Source organism: Plectropomus leopardus, chromosome 2 (assembly GCF_008729295.1).
Source record: "Plectropomus leopardus isolate mb chromosome 2, YSFRI_Pleo_2.0, whole genome shotgun sequence".
Taxonomy (NCBI): domain Eukaryota; kingdom Metazoa; phylum Chordata; class Actinopteri; order Perciformes; family Serranidae; genus Plectropomus; species Plectropomus leopardus.
In genome coordinates, this window is record NC_056464.1 from 21846730 (window position 1) to 21863234 (window position 16505).

The 16505-nt window shown below is 36.4% G+C and overlaps 3 protein-coding genes across 10 annotated transcripts in view; all 3 read right to left on the minus strand.

Annotated features, from left to right (window-relative positions):
• Positions 1 to 2758, minus strand: part of gls2b (glutaminase 2b (liver, mitochondrial)) — a 25837-nt gene extending 23079 nt beyond the window's left edge. For all 8 annotated transcript variants that reach the window (XR_006106714.1, XR_006106716.1, XR_006106713.1 and 5 more), the window contains exons 1-3: positions 2476 to 2758; positions 1441 to 1540; positions 522 to 643 (exon numbers count right to left, since the gene is read on the minus strand). Coding sequence is in view for 3 of the 8 variants with exons in the window: in XM_042505178.1 (XP_042361112.1) it covers positions 522 to 643; positions 1441 to 1540; positions 2476 to 2648 (395 nt within the window). In the remaining 5 variants the exon portion in view is untranslated. The remainder of the gene's footprint in view (positions 1 to 521; positions 644 to 1440; positions 1541 to 2475) is intronic.
• A 2396-nt stretch (positions 2759 to 5154) lies between these two features.
• On the minus strand, positions 5155 to 8561 carry rdh5 (retinol dehydrogenase 5 (11-cis/9-cis)). The gene is made up of 5 exons (XM_042501831.1): positions 8530 to 8561; positions 8064 to 8386; positions 6787 to 7045; positions 6106 to 6269; positions 5155 to 5558 (listed from the first exon to the last, which is right to left on the minus strand). The coding sequence occupies exons 1-5, from the start codon at positions 8559 to 8561 to the stop codon at positions 5338 to 5340; spliced, it is 999 nt and encodes a 332-aa protein (XP_042357765.1). The 3' UTR covers positions 5155 to 5337.
• A 3268-nt stretch (positions 8562 to 11829) lies between these two features.
• bloc1s1 (biogenesis of lysosomal organelles complex-1, subunit 1) lies at positions 11830 to 15758 on the minus strand. The gene is made up of 4 exons (XM_042496891.1): positions 15570 to 15758; positions 15303 to 15375; positions 13265 to 13397; positions 11830 to 12394 (listed from the first exon to the last, which is right to left on the minus strand). The coding sequence occupies exons 1-4, from the start codon at positions 15628 to 15630 to the stop codon at positions 12284 to 12286; spliced, it is 378 nt and encodes a 125-aa protein (XP_042352825.1). The 5' UTR covers positions 15631 to 15758; the 3' UTR covers positions 11830 to 12283.
• Between the last annotated feature and the right edge of the window lie 747 nt (positions 15759 to 16505).

The window sequence follows — 16505 nt, forward strand, 5'->3', positions numbered from 1 at the left end:
GTCTTGAAAACTACCACATAGTTCTATCAAGACCTTTAGTCAGTCTAAACAAACAGTTCACATTCACAGAAGTGATGCCTAAATTGCATTAGATTACAGATGTGGCCACGGGACCGTGTCATCCATTTGTAGTACTTTCTCTTTCCACTTTCTTTACATTGCTCTTAAACTTGTTACATACTTAGAATTAGTAACGTGAAGTTGGGGTTGGACACAAGGCAGGAAAAAAGAAAGAGAAAGGCAGAGACACGCAGAGAGACAGCGGGCCACATCCAGCAAATGCTTCATTAGAAGGGATTGTTGTCGGAAGGTCAGACTAAAAATAGTTTGGTCTCATGCCTACACCGGGAGTTGAATGGAAAACTAAACACCATGAGACAGTCAGGGATGACATACAAGTCCTTTTTAAGGGCATTAAAATTGCATCTTTATACTTTAGGTTTTCAGCTGTTATAGTTAGTTTTTGTCTATTGGTTTTCGAATTGATTTATTGTTTGATTAATTCTACGCACTTGTCTCACCTGTGGAAGAGATCTCTGTCCATCATCACCTCACCAACAGATTTCCTCACTGCCTGTCTGAGTTTCTCCATACAGTCCTTCAGACGAGGGTCTGATGGGTGGAGGCCGGTTCTCTTCAGGGCCTGAAAACAACCAGGTGAAAACAACAGAACAATAACACAATAAAACTATGAAACAATATAATAAAAAATAGATAGATATTTGGATGTATAGACAGACAGCCAGATAGCCTGACAGATAGATAGATAGATAAATAGATACATAGACTGATAACTGCAAGGATAGAACCCCCTTAATCTATCTATCTAAACAGGTGCCTGATTGGCACCTCATTGTCAGCACCTGTTAGCATGGGCCCTGCTACAGTGGTCAGTTAGTGTCTGCTCCAAGAATCAGCTTGTCACGTTTGACTAATCTGGATCGGGCCCGTGCCATAGGGCCATAGGCCATAACTTCAGGTGTTGTACCGCAAACCAGGTTGCGGCATTATTTGGAGTGAGCCCTAGTACCATCTTCAAACGAATGAATGGATGGATGGATAGATAGGTAGACAGACAGACAGATAGATAGACAGATGGACGGATGGACGGACAGACAGACAGATATGGATAGACCAGAGCAAAAGAGAGAACCATAGATGGAACGATAAAATTATAGATAAAATGATGGATAGAACCATGTAACAAAAGACAGAAGGATAGATAGATTGATAAATACAGTGATACATAGAACAATATATAGATATACTAGATACCATGGAACAATAGATCCCACCACTGAATGATAGACAGTAGAGAGAACGACAGACAGAACAATAGAATGATAGATATGTAGACAGATGGAGCGATAGAATGATAGAGCGACAGACAGACAGACAGACAGACAGACGGCTTTGGTTGGTGTTTGTTTAGCGACTCACTGAGGTGAAGTATGAAACGGGGACCTGCTCTTTCCCCTCTGTGATGGTGTAGAACAGCATGTCCTCCACTCCAGAGCTGGGGGGCTTTGAATGGACGTTCCTGAAATAGTGAAGATTAAACTCTCGAAAAAGGAAAGATTCTTGTGTACTATCCACTTACACACAGTGGAAATCATTTTACTCTAAAAATGCTAACTAAGCGGGTCTACTGAATCATCTGTAGAGTAAACTGCTAATGTTACTGAGTGCTATAAAACAATACCAATTTATTGATCCTGAACATTTGAATGGATTTTAGTACTCATTTTCCCAATATTCATACATGCTTTCTTGCTCTCTCTTATTCTCATGTTTACCTCAGTTATTCTGCTGTTCTCTACTACTGACCAAGAAAAGGACAGTTATTTAATGTTATAACCTTTATCTTTTGATACAAATTTTCAATTTTGTGCCCTCAATGTCAATATTTCCCTGTGGTTTTGAAAATGTTATTGAATATTGATACTTTCTGAGGTACTATGTCAAAGTTAGAAATTCCAGTATTGTGACAACACTATTGTGACTCACTATTATGTGGCCCCTACAAGAAACAAGACAAAGTTCAGATGCACTGCAGATAAACAAATATCACAGCAAAACACTGTATTAAAAAAAAAAAAAAAGAATTATGATTTTGGGCCTGTTCCTCTGGTTCTTTTTAATTTTCTATTTTCATCTTTATGTATTTTGTTTGTTTTTAAACAGTAACAATTGCAGTTACAGGAGATATGACTCTTTGAAGCTCAGTTGTCTCTCACCTTGCTTGACAACTCTCATATCAAAGAACTGATTGCTTAATTTATTGCTGACACATGCTGATAGCTGTCACTTGCAGTAAATTAAAATGTGGCTATATACAAGTGATAGAAATAAGAGGCCGAGTTAAAACTCAAATTACAGAGTGGCTGCTGACGGCTGTAAGAGAAGCCACAGTGTGCAGGACACTCGGTAACTATTGACAATAACACTGTTCATTAATCTCAAAAAGACACTTACATTTTGAGATGAAGAGTACCCGAGTGTGTAGGCGGTGGACTGTGGGACGTCGTGGTTGATTTGGTGCTCAGACAACATGCTGGCTGTGTGATGAAAACCTTCTTCGCTGCATCTGTTTGTTTGACGATCAGTTGGACAGAGTTGGACAGACGCAGCGCTCTCAGAAAGTGCATGGCTGCCAACAAACCTGCTCTGACAGCCTGATCTGACGCTGGAGGATCCAGTAGAGGTAGCGTGTGCAGTTAGTTTTTAGGGCTGTTTTCCAGCGGCTCCTGTGAGCTGCGAGGTCACTGACTTCCATATGACGAGCTGAAGTTTGGCTGCTTTCAGGTGTCGTCGGGAATTTTGTTCTTTCAACTCATTTTTTTTTTTTTATACCAAAACTGTACCTAAGCTATACGATATGCAGTAGCTTGTATTGTTAAAATAAGAAGAAAAAAACAAACAATCTATTTATTTATTGTTATTAAGTGACTGCTTTTTTTTTTTTTTTTTTTTTTTTTTTTTTTTACTGGAGCAAGCCTATTACCATTTTCTGTCAGCCAGAATTTATACTTATATTCCACCAAAATTCAGGGAGAAATTTGGAAGGCTTTCTTTTACTTCACTGCGGTTTGTTCGATAATTGTAATATCATAATAATATAATTATATTATAATATAATAAAATTATACCATGTACACAATCATATGATAATATTGTACTAATAATAACAGTAAGTCTATTTTTTACAATACAAAATATGATTAAAAATATGCTACATTATGATGTATTATTATGGATGAACAGGTTTTATTGATCACTTGGTAAAATGCACAAGTGACACAAGCTAAATTGTAAATATATATTGCAAATGAGTACTCTTACTTTTACTGTTACTGTATTACTGTTCCTCTGTGTTCTTTTACTTAAGTATAATTTTGAATGCTTGACTTTTAACATTTTTACACTGTGGTGTTAGCACATTCATGCACGTCAGTGTGCATTAATTTGGTCTGCAATTGGACTTTAACTTGAATGAAACTTTACTTTTATTACTGGACACATTCGTTATTAATGACCAAACATGCGCCACAAATTTAAAAGACATAGGCAAATTTTACGAGGGGTACCTGAAAGCAGCATGGATGCGTATGAATTACAGGCACACAGCCTCATGTGGCAGCTGCATTTGACTGACAGATATTATAGCCAATCAGGGTCTGGAAATGTATTTAGGAGGGCAGAGGTCTGCCATGAGGGCTTTATGAGTGTAAGTTTTGTTACCACAGAATTCAGTGAAACAGATCAACAATATCGGAAGCAGTACTTAGCTATGCTGAAATGAAATGACAACATATGCTCACAACTGTCACTAACTGTTTATGGATATTTAAGTTGAAAAAACCTTTGACCTGTTAACCTCAAGCAGCTGAACCTGCTCAGTTCATTCCATTAATAACTGATATCTGAGCTGATAGCTTACATGAACTGTGTGAGCAACAAATCAAGACAAATTAAAGTAAATTAAATGTGTTGAAAGTGGGTGTAACAGTTTATTTTTGAACATCTCCCACGCCATAATGTACTAAAGATATTGTTAAAACTAAAGGAAATGCTTGTCTAATATCAGTGCGGGATGAAGACTATGATACTTTTTACTTGGCTTTCCATAGACACTCTAAAATATTAACACTTGGAGAATAATAATGATCACAAAATGCTTTCTTGTGTAGCAATAAAATGTCTAAAAGCATTAATCTTGTGCCACCACAGTTAACCGCAATGGTTCTGTTTGCTGAAAATGTTTTGGATTTGCAAGAGCTCATGAAAAGTTTTGGTGTAAGTTTTAACAATTTGTAAATTTGATATTATCTAAAGGTTGCATAGGCCCTAGGGTCATAGAGTCTGTCTCACCCCATAGTAAGTGTACTAAATGTGAGTAAACTGAAAAAGAAGATAATGATAAAGCTTCTATAATATCATTGTGGAATGAAGACTGTACACATTTTTTCCCACCTGTTTTTTCACAGACACACACTAAAATATTACAGAATTTAGAGAAAAAGGCATGATAGTGGGCACAAAATACTTTGTATGTGAAGTGTTTTTACACTACCTTGAGGTAAAATTTCAATATTGCAGAAAATGAAATTACAAAGAGACTCTGTATGAAAAAACAAAATGACAATGTTGCTGAAAATGTCCTGATTTTCAGAGCTACTGAAAAAAATGGTGTTTTTTGAGATTTGAGATTCTGAGTTTATCAAAAGGTTTCATAAGGCCCAGGATTACAGTCTGTCAATCCTCACAGTGTAGCAACACTGAAAATACAAAAAGCAAAGGTTTTTATAGATGGATCTTTGTTCACATTCAAAAGGCTTCTTAGAAACCATCATGATGTAGCTGCACATTGATGTGTGTACTCATTTTTTCCATGGAAATTTTGTGTCCACATTAATATGATAATTGCATTCTGAGATTTTTTTCGATAGTAAATTCTTGTTTATTAAGCCTCTGGTGGTTAACAGCATCCATATTAAGGAACATAAATAACAGTGTCAAAAGGCACAGCAGTGTGTTAACAAACAAAATAATTAAACAGTAAATTACACAATACAATTTCATTATTTTCTTTCATGTTGTCTAAATGTCTCAAGCAGACATTACACAGGAAAAATACATTAACATGGCAGATTAGATATATAAATAGAATAACAGCAATATCAGATTATTGCATGGCCAGTCTAGATGGGGAATATGGGTATTTAAAAAAAGGCAAGATCACTTTCTTTAAGTCAACCTCTGTACTGCATCAAAATGACACAAAATGTTATTACACGACTGATAACTTTGAAGACATTTCTTTGAAGTCGTCACGAGTTACACGCTCTTTGATGGACGAGGCAGCACCAGCCTCAGCCCAATGTCAACTACACAGGAAGGCATGTAAGAGAGGGGGATCCAGATGAGCTTGGCATCCCAGCCAGGGCTGTATCTGGTGCGTGGGTAGGCAGCAGTCAGAGCGTGCTCCATGCAGCCTGTCACCTTGCCGAGGTCAGAATCGCAGACAGCATTCATGATCAAACGCTGGACCTTGATGTCTGAAAATGAGAATCAGTAATGAGATATTTTGTGCATAAAACTTTATATAACTTAAAGGGACAGTTCACCCCAACACAAGTGTGATCTAGTTCAATTATATTTAAGAGAAGGTGGACATCTCTTGAGCCGATATTTCCAGTACTTGGCAGCTCACACCAAAACAATCTAGACTGATAAATAGCACCAGAGGTAAGAGGGAAAATATGTATAGTTGATTTGGGGGTGAACTGTCCCTTTCAGTGCATTTTTATTGTCCTTATCTTTAAATCTATGAATTGTATGGCAGCCTTGACAATAAAGGCATCGTGATTGTTAAAAAACAGAGAAAACCTCAGAGTTTTTTTGTGATTTTTATATCTACATGTATCCCTTTTCCAAAGAGCGCCTCAAATAAACGCAAAACTCATAAACTCATTGTGATTAAAGTCACAAACATAAAACAGATATAGATAAAATATTTTGTTACAGATTTTTGTTACAGCATTTAAATAATGCTTACTCACGTTTTGCATGAAGAGTTCAAACTAAGCTCAGCAGTCTACTTACACTTATCAAGGTATTTGTCTCCGTAGCTGGCCTGTACTTCAGGGCTGAGCTGGTTCCACAGGCGATGCAGCTCCCTCTCGAGGGGGTCGAGACTCGTTACTGCCGTCTTGAAAAACCCCGGCTCAATGATGCACACATTGATTCCAAAGTAGTTTATATCTCTCCTGGAAACAGAATTGTCATTGATAGTATTATATAACTACAGAAATAAGTTTTTAACACTGGCTGCAATAACTGGGCTTAGTAGCTTGAGTGTAAGAAATGAAAACACAATATTATATATAGAGTAAATAAACACAGTAAGCCTGTCTGATCTCATGAGCCAATTGTATAATATATTTGTCCATCTGGCATATGCTGTGGCAGTTATTTTTGTATATTACTGCAATTTGTTGGATGCAGTGCGTTTTATTGCTCTAAATGTTATTGTTTGTCTGCAAAACCAGATCTTCCTCATGGGACAATGAAGATATGAGGACTATGACTTTAACAATTATTTCTCCTTATAATTAGAATATAGGTCTTTCCAAAGTAAAGAAAAAGATTTTGAGGAGTTTCTGCTTCTCTCTGTCAGTAATCTGGCTCCATGGCTCCATGAAACACTTTCTTTGTGTAAATAAAACAGGTTGTTACAGTACGCTCTTATCTAATGTGGACTGTGTGAGGTTGTGTAAGTCTCACCTGAGGCAGTCAGAGAAAGACTCAACAGCAAACTTGGAGATGCAGTATCCACCTCCGTTTGCAGCCACACGGCCCAGCACCGATGCTACGTTCACAATACGACCACGAGCCTTTTTGATGAGGGGCAGGAAGGTCATCGTCATGGAGATCACTCCATTCATGTTGACTTTCAGTGTGCTGTGGAAATCCTCCACTTTCATCCACTCTGAAGGGCCCATGGGTAATGAACGTCCAGCATTGTTCACAATACCCCAAAGTCCTAAAAATAAAAAGGAAATGAAAGACAAAAGGTGGAAGGACACAGTTTGTGTTACAGATCAGCCTTGTGAAATGTGATTAACTCATCCTCTTATTACGGCTGGCACAGAATCTGATTTTCATTACACGATTATTGTGGCCAAAAGTGTTAGCGATAACCATATGATCTCAATATTTATAGAAAATTTGAAAAGAAATGAATATTGCTACATTGATTATTGTGTCTCTTTTCTTGGAAAACAATTTCTCTACTTGCACAATGTAATGTGACGTATGCCGTTTTACGAACTTTACTCGTCAACTCTACTGTAACCTTATTCCTTCTCCGCTACTTTACTTTTCACAGTACTTCCTTGCTATTAAAATGATCAAATCACTAAATACAAAAAGGAATGGCAAACTCTACTAACAACAAAACTAACTGTTAGGTAACTAACTTAAGGATGAATGTCATATGTATAAACAGGATTTCAGTATTTTAACCCTTTGAAACCTGAACCAGTTGGCTTGATTTCTTTCATAAACATGGAAAGATGACAATGAGCTTAAGAACTTGTGAAGAAATTACACAAAAATCTGCAAGAAATTGGTGAAAAGTACAAAAAATTACCTAAAAAAATAGCACCAAAAGAAGAAAAGGAAAATAAAAAAACAAAAACAAACAAGGAGATGACTTGGACAAAAAAGTTCTAAAAAAGTAACAATTTTCTCTATATAATTATAATGATTATATAGTTTTCTGAGCATTTTTCTTAACATTTAAAAAAACTAAATTTCTAAATCTACTAATTTCTTGCACCTTGCGAGACATTTTTTGCCAAGTTGCCCATTGCCTTATCACCCATGTTTCTAAAAGAAATTGATCCAATTTGCTTAAAGTTCTAAGGTTCAAATACTTGTGAAAGGCATCTGAGAGCAGAGCAAGAAAAGTGTTAATCCAAATCTCAAATAAATCTCTGTTATTGTTAATACCAATAAATTGTGACATCCCTAAATCTCAATGCAGCATCATCTCTCACCCTTATCGCCAACCTCCTTCTTGGTCCACTCCATGGCTCTCTGGACGCTGTCTTGATTGGTCACGTCCAGCAGGACAGTCTTCAAATAAGGCCCCGCCACCCTCTTCAGGTCATCAGCTCCCTTTTCTGTGAGACAGCCGGCCAGCACGTGGAAACCTCTGCGATCGAGCTTCTTACACAGCAGGTTTCCGAACCCAGAGTCGCAGCCGGTCACAAAGACATATTTGTCTGTGATGCTTTCAATCTCCAGGCTGTCTCTGTACAGCCACACCAAAAACCACAACACCACGAAGGTGGCACCGATGTACAACCACGCGTTTTCCCTGAAAGAAAGCAGAGAGGAGAAGTTTGGACAAAAGGAAGGCAGAGGTTTGATTTTGAGAAACTATTCTAGATGAGTAAACTTGGAGGTTATACAGCTGCCAAATGACTACCCAAAATGTAGTGTTGCATTGGTTATTCTTACCCTAAAAGGTCGTAGATAAACTGGGTATCCATGCTGCTTTCACTAGGAGGACTTGGTGCTTGCTGAAAAAACATGTTGAGAAATGTGCCAAATCCAATTTATCTGGAATGGAATGAAAAGAAGATAAACACAGACTTATTTAAGGAATCCCCCAAACCAAATCCCCACTTGATTTCATAATATTCCAGGGTTTATTGAAACTTTTTGATAAATATGGGATACGACAAGTTTACAGTGGGCCTCTGCAGAGGTGCTTGTCATACAGAAATGCTTTGGGCACATGAGAAATCTTTGGGTAATACTCTTATGGGAGAAAGAAAGGCATTAGTGAGGGAGTTGGACCCAAGGAGGGAGGGGTGCATTGTTTAGAAGCATAAATTTAATGCCGTGACGGAGCTGCTTAAGCCGAGCATTGGCGAAAACCAATTAATTTCCTGGCTTATTAGTGAGAAAAAATATACTGCTATGGGTTATCCATGATATCAAAATTGCCTGCAGACTTAAATCAGACACAGTACCCATATGTAGCTGTTGGCATGAAAACATTAATTAATGCTTAAATGATTCTGTAAAATTGAAATTTAGGCTGAGCTAATTCAATTTACTTTAACAACAACAGTTAAAATATATACAAAGACCAGAATACCTGAAATATTCATATAAGTCAATGTAATTTGATCAGGTAAAACTACTCAAACTCCAAACTTTAATTATGTTTGCTGTAAGCCTTTGTTAAAAACATTTCAACAAAATGTTTCATAGATTAAATTACACTGATGCATTTGCAAAAATGCCAATATTACAGATCTTTATCAGTAAAAAAAAAAGACCCAGAACAGGTAAGAAAGAGAAAATACATTGTTGTAATAATTATATCAAAAAGTTACCATCCTACCTTTGTCTTTTTTTTTGATAAGTGATGGATCCCACAAGTTATCCGTCCTCTTTCCTTTCCCTTTCAGGTTATTCCTCCGTCTTAACTCAGAGAGGCTGGTCAGAGAGAGGCTTTATCCCTCCGGTTTATCCCTTAAGACAAGTCCGCAATTGGTAATCCCCAATCCGTAACCACTTGGTTTGTGCGTGTGTGTGTTTAAAAAAAAATGGTGGGAATTACAGAATACACAGAGAACTAACTTCACTCAACATTAAGTTGTTTATCAAAGATTATTTTATTATTATTATTATCATTATTATATAGTCCAGCTTCTCATAGTACATTATCTACTTTCAATTTACATCAGCTTCTCTCAAGTATTAGACATGAAATTTTGCATATTACTTTTTTAGAACCTGGTGGTTCCCGGGGTATAAGTACTTTATGTTTTAAGAGTGTTAAAATAAAATCCCACATGTTAAAGCTGTGTGCACCCTCAACTATGTGTGCTTAATTACTTTGGTTCATTCAGTTCACTGACCTTCATGTCAGTTTTAAACCTCAAACAATACGTGCAGTCTACTCTGTAACTGCATCTGGTGGTGCATGTCTTGAGACTAGTCAACTCGTACAGCTGAGATGTTCACAATAAACAAGAAGTGGCCACTGTGCTGTACATTGTATCGTAGCTTATCAGAGTATTAAATAAACAAAACCCTGATGCAATAAGGGAAAGTATTTTATATCAATGTGACTTAATTCACAATTGAAACTTCCATAAAAAAAAACTTCAAACCTGCCCTGAGAACATTTCTGTCAAAATGTTGGTTTAAATAAAAATATACTTTTACTTTTTTTATATACTTTTTTATACTCCGACTATGAGACACACTTTTTACATTCAAAAAGGAACATTTCTAAGCCCAGTGAAGTGCAAACTGAAGGATCAAGTGTGTTACCAACTAATTCCTGACACTGGTTTTCTATCATAACAGTGTACAGTGAGTGAATTGAAAGTGTTAATTGGTTACCAAACATGGCTGTAATTACAGGAGCAAACTCAACAGCCACGTGCATCATGACATAACTTTCCTCCACGTCACACATTCCACGATTTGTCCAACCAATGGAGTCAGGCAAATGTTTATCCAGTCATTGTATTCAATGGGTTTTGTTGCAAAACATTAACCTTAAATTTTAAAAACTTGAATGTCATTTGACCTTCTGCCTTCCACTTTTGTAATGGTCATAATTAAATCATCAGCCAAACTCCAATCCTTGACCCAGAGCTCTTTTAGAATACAGAGTTAGCTGAGTATTTAACATTTTTAAAGTGTGGCAGTGGTTATTCAAGTGTACATCTACCAGCCTTAACTTTTACAGTTATGTAACACTACTTAACATTTTATCTTTTCCTGACCACTTTTCTTGGGTTTGAACATCCTCACAAGATGATCTTTTCATTAACGCACATCTTTTATATCATTAATTCTGTTCATAATTGCAGGTATTCTCAAAAAGCCTATGGGATTTCTATATATGATTTTGGATTATTGTGAAAAATAAGCTCTGTGGTAAACAAACGTTTCTGAAACTTACACATTTCGTTTAGCAAGATAATCTTCACAAATGAACACCACTGTCAGGATTTTTGCCTGAATACAATTGCCAGGAGTAAAAAGCTAATGTGAAGCTATAACCTAACTACACTACAGTTGTACTGCCACCGCCACCAGGCTGTAAAGCCGTGTTTGGTGCGGCTTGATGTGATGACATTCTGCAGTCTCCTTCAGCCACTTGTTAGCAACTGCCTATTTTGAGACACATAAAAGCTTCAAGGTGAATGGGGTATTTAAAATCGTATTTTATTTCATAGAACAAATCATGAAAGTCTCTTGACTTTGTGTTAACCGCAGAACTTATTTCATGCTTCTAACCAAAAACCCATTCAAAAAACCCAATGACACAGAGACGAGGGAACTTGAGATGCTGAAATGCTAATTCATTTCTAGGTTTTCCTTGGAAAATAGTTCTGCATATTCCAACACAGAACTGTACATTATGTATCTTAAAAAACAGACACATTGTAAACATTTTTCCTGTTTTTTTTTCTTTGTTAAATTTTGTTTATGCTTCTTGACCGTTTGCAGTTCCTGCTTCTATTTTTTATTTTCTCCTCTATGTTTATTGTTATGCAAATACCAAGGTACATTTTTTGGACGTAAAAGCCCGCTTGGCACTAAACCTGATACTGATTCATATTTTGAAGTGTGCTCAGACTTTCTTTTTTTCAAATGAGGTTCTTCATGGTCTTTTATCCTTGCCTTTTTTATCTTCCATATATAGGTTATAGCCTAATAAGTACATTTACACTTTACTGGTAGATTAGATCTAGTTAGCCTTTATTTTATAAGAAAAAACACCAATTTGTTGTTAAACTTTATTAAAAATTATGTTGAATCAATGGTAACAAAATTTCAAGTTGTTCCACAAATACAGTGAAGTCGTCACTGTGCAAAGACATATAATACATAAACATAGACATATACAATTTAAGTACCAGGTGCTGAAAAGAAGTCGTCCTATGAAACTCTTTTAGGAGATACTACAGACAAAAACAAAGGTGGTAATTTGTCTGTGGCCCCTTGAACCTATAACAAGCAGGTGAACTAAGTTTTTAAATGACAGCTTCAAAAATCCTTGCTGACAAAGCTTCCCTCCCCTAATTATTCAATCAAAGATTGAACTGAAGTCAGTGCTAAATAGAAGCTGGAGCCATTCCAGATGTTTGACATTTCTCTTCACAAGGTAACCATCTGCATTTACACACTCACACGCACAGTGTGCTCAGCTTCAGCTCTAAACGACCCACCGTGAAGCTTATGAGGAAGCAGACTGAAGTTGACCCTTGTGTACGTACTCCAGAGCTGTGGCGATGGTCCTCATGTCTATCTCAATACTGCGGGCCCAGTTCTCTACATCCCCAATTTCCTGTTCAACACAGAGCAACAGAATTTTTGTCACCACAAGCAACAGACAAGCTTTAAACATTTCCAGGCACTCTTTCACCCTGTCTCCACTGTGAGGATGATATGAGCTCAATACTTGCAGAGGGATTGGAAACTCATACATACATTTCTTTTACCACCTGTCAAAACCTGATCTAGGACCTGAGTGTCAAATCCCATGAATGAAACTAATCTGCATTTAGTGAACTTGATAAAGCCATTGTAAGTTATTTTTTTTCTGATGAGTCACTGTGCTGCACATTTGCAGAAAACATTTTTTGTGGTATGATTTTATATCAACACAATGTGCTCAGTGGGATCAGACAGTAGATATTAAATCAGCATTAAGCAATACTTGTGATATTAACACTGAGTCATAATACTAAGTAAAATGTAAGAGGGTTACACATTGTGCTTAACCCATTCATAATAAATTCAATTTATTTAAATGTGATAAAGACTGCAAGTGCTGCTATTTGGTATAATATTCAGGACCTCATATCCTTTTACGGAGTCCACCTTTGCATGTTACAATAAAAAGAAAAGGCATTTATTGAGTTGACACCTGTGGTCTTACAGAACATAAAATGTTGCACAAAATTGACATTGTATATGACAGATTACATGGCAGAACATAATAATATATGTGCTTTTCAAAGTCATGAAACACTTTACACAGAGTAGGATATGTGTAAAAAATAAAATAAATTCAGTTTAAAATAAATTAATAACAGTACATTTTTAATTAAAGATAAAAATAAAGTGAAAGATTAGAATTATTTGAGTAAACTAGAGAATACAGACATGGGGGAAAGTTTTTTGATTAATTTCTTGCTGCCACAGTGTGTCTTACCTTTAGGGCCTGATTGAAGCCCTCCACCATACTGATCCACTGAGCAGTCTGTTTGGAGAACTGGCTTGCTTGCACTTGGAGAGTCTTTACCTCGTGGTCGAGCTTACGTTGGTTAACGTATGCCTGGGCAACTCTTAAGTAATACAGGAAAGGAATAATTACAAGTGCTACAGTATCATTAAAACAAGAACATATAGTATTATGTACTAATGTATTGATTGTGTCATAGTCCAAAGTCTAAGTCATTAATTCTTCCATTTATACTGAAAACATACTGTAATATTCAAACTACACTAAATCTTACCAAGTCACTAAAGGACTTTGGTCATAATCTTTTACATAAAGGACCAGAACAACACTCTTGTTCTTTAAGCTGATTGTCTTGCTTTCATCACAACTTTCACATTGTTAACAGTCTTAATGTACTATTTCTGACTGTGTCACACATGAGGCCAATTCTGTCCTGCTAAGAATGGATTGCTTTATTTTATTGGCTCAGAAAGACGTGTCTAACTGAAAAAAAATCTTTAACATTTTTGCTAACTAATATATCATTTAAGTGATAAATTAAATGCCAAACATTTGCTGTTGTATGTTCTCAAAGGGAGTATTTACTGCACAATACCTTTAGATTTTGAACTGTTAAATGGAGATAATAAAACATTTGAAAACGTGAGGCTGAACTTTGCATTTTTCTCTATTTTCTAGCAATTTTTTGTCTGCACCTAAAATCTAAAAAGTAGTCCAGAGATGAATTAATAATGAAAATAGCACGACCCTAATAACATTAGAGCTAACATGACTAGAAACGATAATATTAGATAAGACCTTTTAAGATATCATAAGCCTTTATCCTGTCCCTTTGGATAGGTTTGTTTTCAAGAGAACACAGGCGACACTGCGGCACACAATTAAAAAACTACAATTAACTTACAGTATCGTCCCCAGATCCAAACACCCTAAGAGTATTGCACAATGCCCTAGACCCAAGTGTTGCACACATGCCCTACATTGAGTAACTGCAGAAAAGTCCTATACAAAATTATTGCACATGTTTCTTACACATAGTAAATGCACAGATGCCCAAGACTATGTTGCGCATCCCCCTCCCCTCATACCCACAAACAAACACACAAACACACACGCACTTCATTTGCTAATGTTAAGTAGTTTGATTGATACTGATACTAAGTAAAATATGTACCTGATTAGGAGATTAATTGATTGCTTACTTAACTGACAGAAAATGAACAGCCAAATATGTAAATGATTAATTCATCATTTAAGTAAGTAATTTTTAAGCAAAAATACCAAACACTCAATTGTTTCAACATGACAAAACGTAAAAAGTTGCAGTTCTCCTGTCATATATAATTGCAAAAGTAATATCTTTGGATTTTAGACTGTTTGTCAGACAAAAAAAAATACATTTGAAGATATAACAGGCCTACTTTACTGTTTCAAATGTTATAAACCATATGATTAACCAAGACAGCTACATGTATAGGCTACTGCAGTTGATTCACAGCAACAGTGCAAACTAAATATAAGTGGTGGCTTCTTGGGGGTATTTGAGAGTAAGATTGCAAATGTTTTTTGTTTTTTTTTAAATTTAACATGATTATGTGGGGTATGCATATAACTGGCACATAACTCCCCACTCTGTGAGGGTAGCAGGATTTCACAAACCCCATGTCCAAATCCTAAAACCACCATCACTACCACTACTTGATTAAGGAAGCTAGTTACTTAAAATTCAATTACTTATAAAAAGGGGGTGGGAATAATTAAGTTTTAACTTCTTCTCACTCCTTTTCGAATATGTAAACCAAGTCATCATGTGTTTGACCATCTCTTTTGCTTTTGTTTTTCATTGCCTGTAAATATTACTTTTTGTCTGTCTGCTTTTGTGTAATAATTTCTCTATTACCTCTTTTTTACATGTCCGAAACTATGAAACGTAACAACAGGATGTCTGCTGAATGTCAGGATACAAACAGAAAAAAACAGCAGGGGGCTAACAGATGAATTTTCATACCCAACATTGAGGTGGTCCACCAGGGCTTCTGTCAGACAGGTGGCTGCAGCGATAGCTTCACGCCTGCGTCTCTCTGTTTAAATAAAATAATAATAATAATAATAATAATAATAATAATAATAACACTGGCAAGTAAATCTTCAGTATTATGACGCACCTAGTAAATGGCCAGTATTTTGGTGGACCTACGGGGCCATCTAGCACACTATATCAGTTTGTTTTTAGCATCTGTTAGCATGATAGCTAACCAGATATCCAGTTACTCACCCTGCTGCTCTTTCCGCTCATTTTGCTTCGCCTGGTGCTCCTTCAGTAGACGAGACAACATCTTCAGTGCTCGATGAGATTAATTCGCAAATGTCTTTTTTAATACTAGCTAAATAACATGGCTTTTCTAAATAGAGACGTTGGAGTTGCTATCAGCTGACTAGTGTAACGTTAGCCTCTGTCACGAGACGCTCGAGGACGACAGTAGTGGTGGGCGTGCCCAAAAATGGCGTCTCGCACGCCGCCATTTGTCATCATCACTGCAATGTTATTATGTTTGTGTTGTTGGTTAACGTAACGCACAGTGTTGGGATCAGATCTGATACTAGAGTGAATCGTTATACGTTATTAGAAAGCATATACGAGATTTTTTTCCCATTTTATTATGTGAATTTGTTTTGTGTGATGTCAGTATCATTTTCAACGTCACACCGGTTTCACCTTCAAAATAAAAGTCAAACGAAGAAAATTGCCGATTGCGACTACTACTACTACTTCTACTAATAATAATAATAACAATGGGGAGGTAGAAAAACTGCAAAAAGACAAAATGTAAAAAACCAAAGCAAAACAAACCCAAACAAACAAAATTGCACAAACATCCAGAGGCAAGTGTATAGACTAAAAGCAACAACAACAGCTGGAACAAAATTCACAATTAATGCTTTGGGTTTCTTATTGGTGTTATGGCTGAGTACAGTGGCAAAAGAAGATTAGCCGTACCAAACTGTTTTATAGACTATACAAAAATGCAGCCACTAAAGTGCTCGCGCCTGTTTAAGGCCCTGTAGTTTGCTGGCAATATGTTTTTATTTCTGTAATATAATATCCCCTTTCGACTCAATTCTCATAAAATTACTTTTTTGATCTTTAAATAAAACTCATTTATTGTAAGAAGCAGCCGCCCCCCCAACATTATCCAGTCTAGCCCTCATT

Excerpts from the sequence above, each read along its gene's own strand:
- bloc1s1 (XM_042496891.1), bottom strand. The coding sequence starts at position 15,630 with ATGTTGTCTCGTCTACTGAAGGAGCACCAGGCGAAGCAAAATGAGCGG. Across the intron at positions 15,376-15,569 it reads TGAGCGGAAAGAGCAGCAGG|AGAGACGCAGGCGTGAAGCT; the intron begins GTGAGTAACTGG and ends TTATTTAAACAG. Across the intron at positions 13,398-15,302 it reads GTGGACCACCTCAATGTTGG|AGTTGCCCAGGCATACGTTA; the intron begins GTATGAAAATTC and ends GTATTACTTAAG.
- rdh5 (XM_042501831.1), bottom strand. The coding sequence starts at position 8,561 with ATGGATACCCAGTTTATCTACGACCTTTTAGG. Across the intron at positions 8,387-8,529 it reads TTTATCTACGACCTTTTAGG|GGAAAACGCGTGGTTGTACA; the intron begins GTAAGAATAACC and ends GCTTTCTTTCAG. Across the intron at positions 6,270-6,786 it reads TCTTTCTCTGACTGCCTCAG|GAGAGATATAAACTACTTTG; the intron begins GTGAGACTTACA and ends TTCTGTTTCCAG.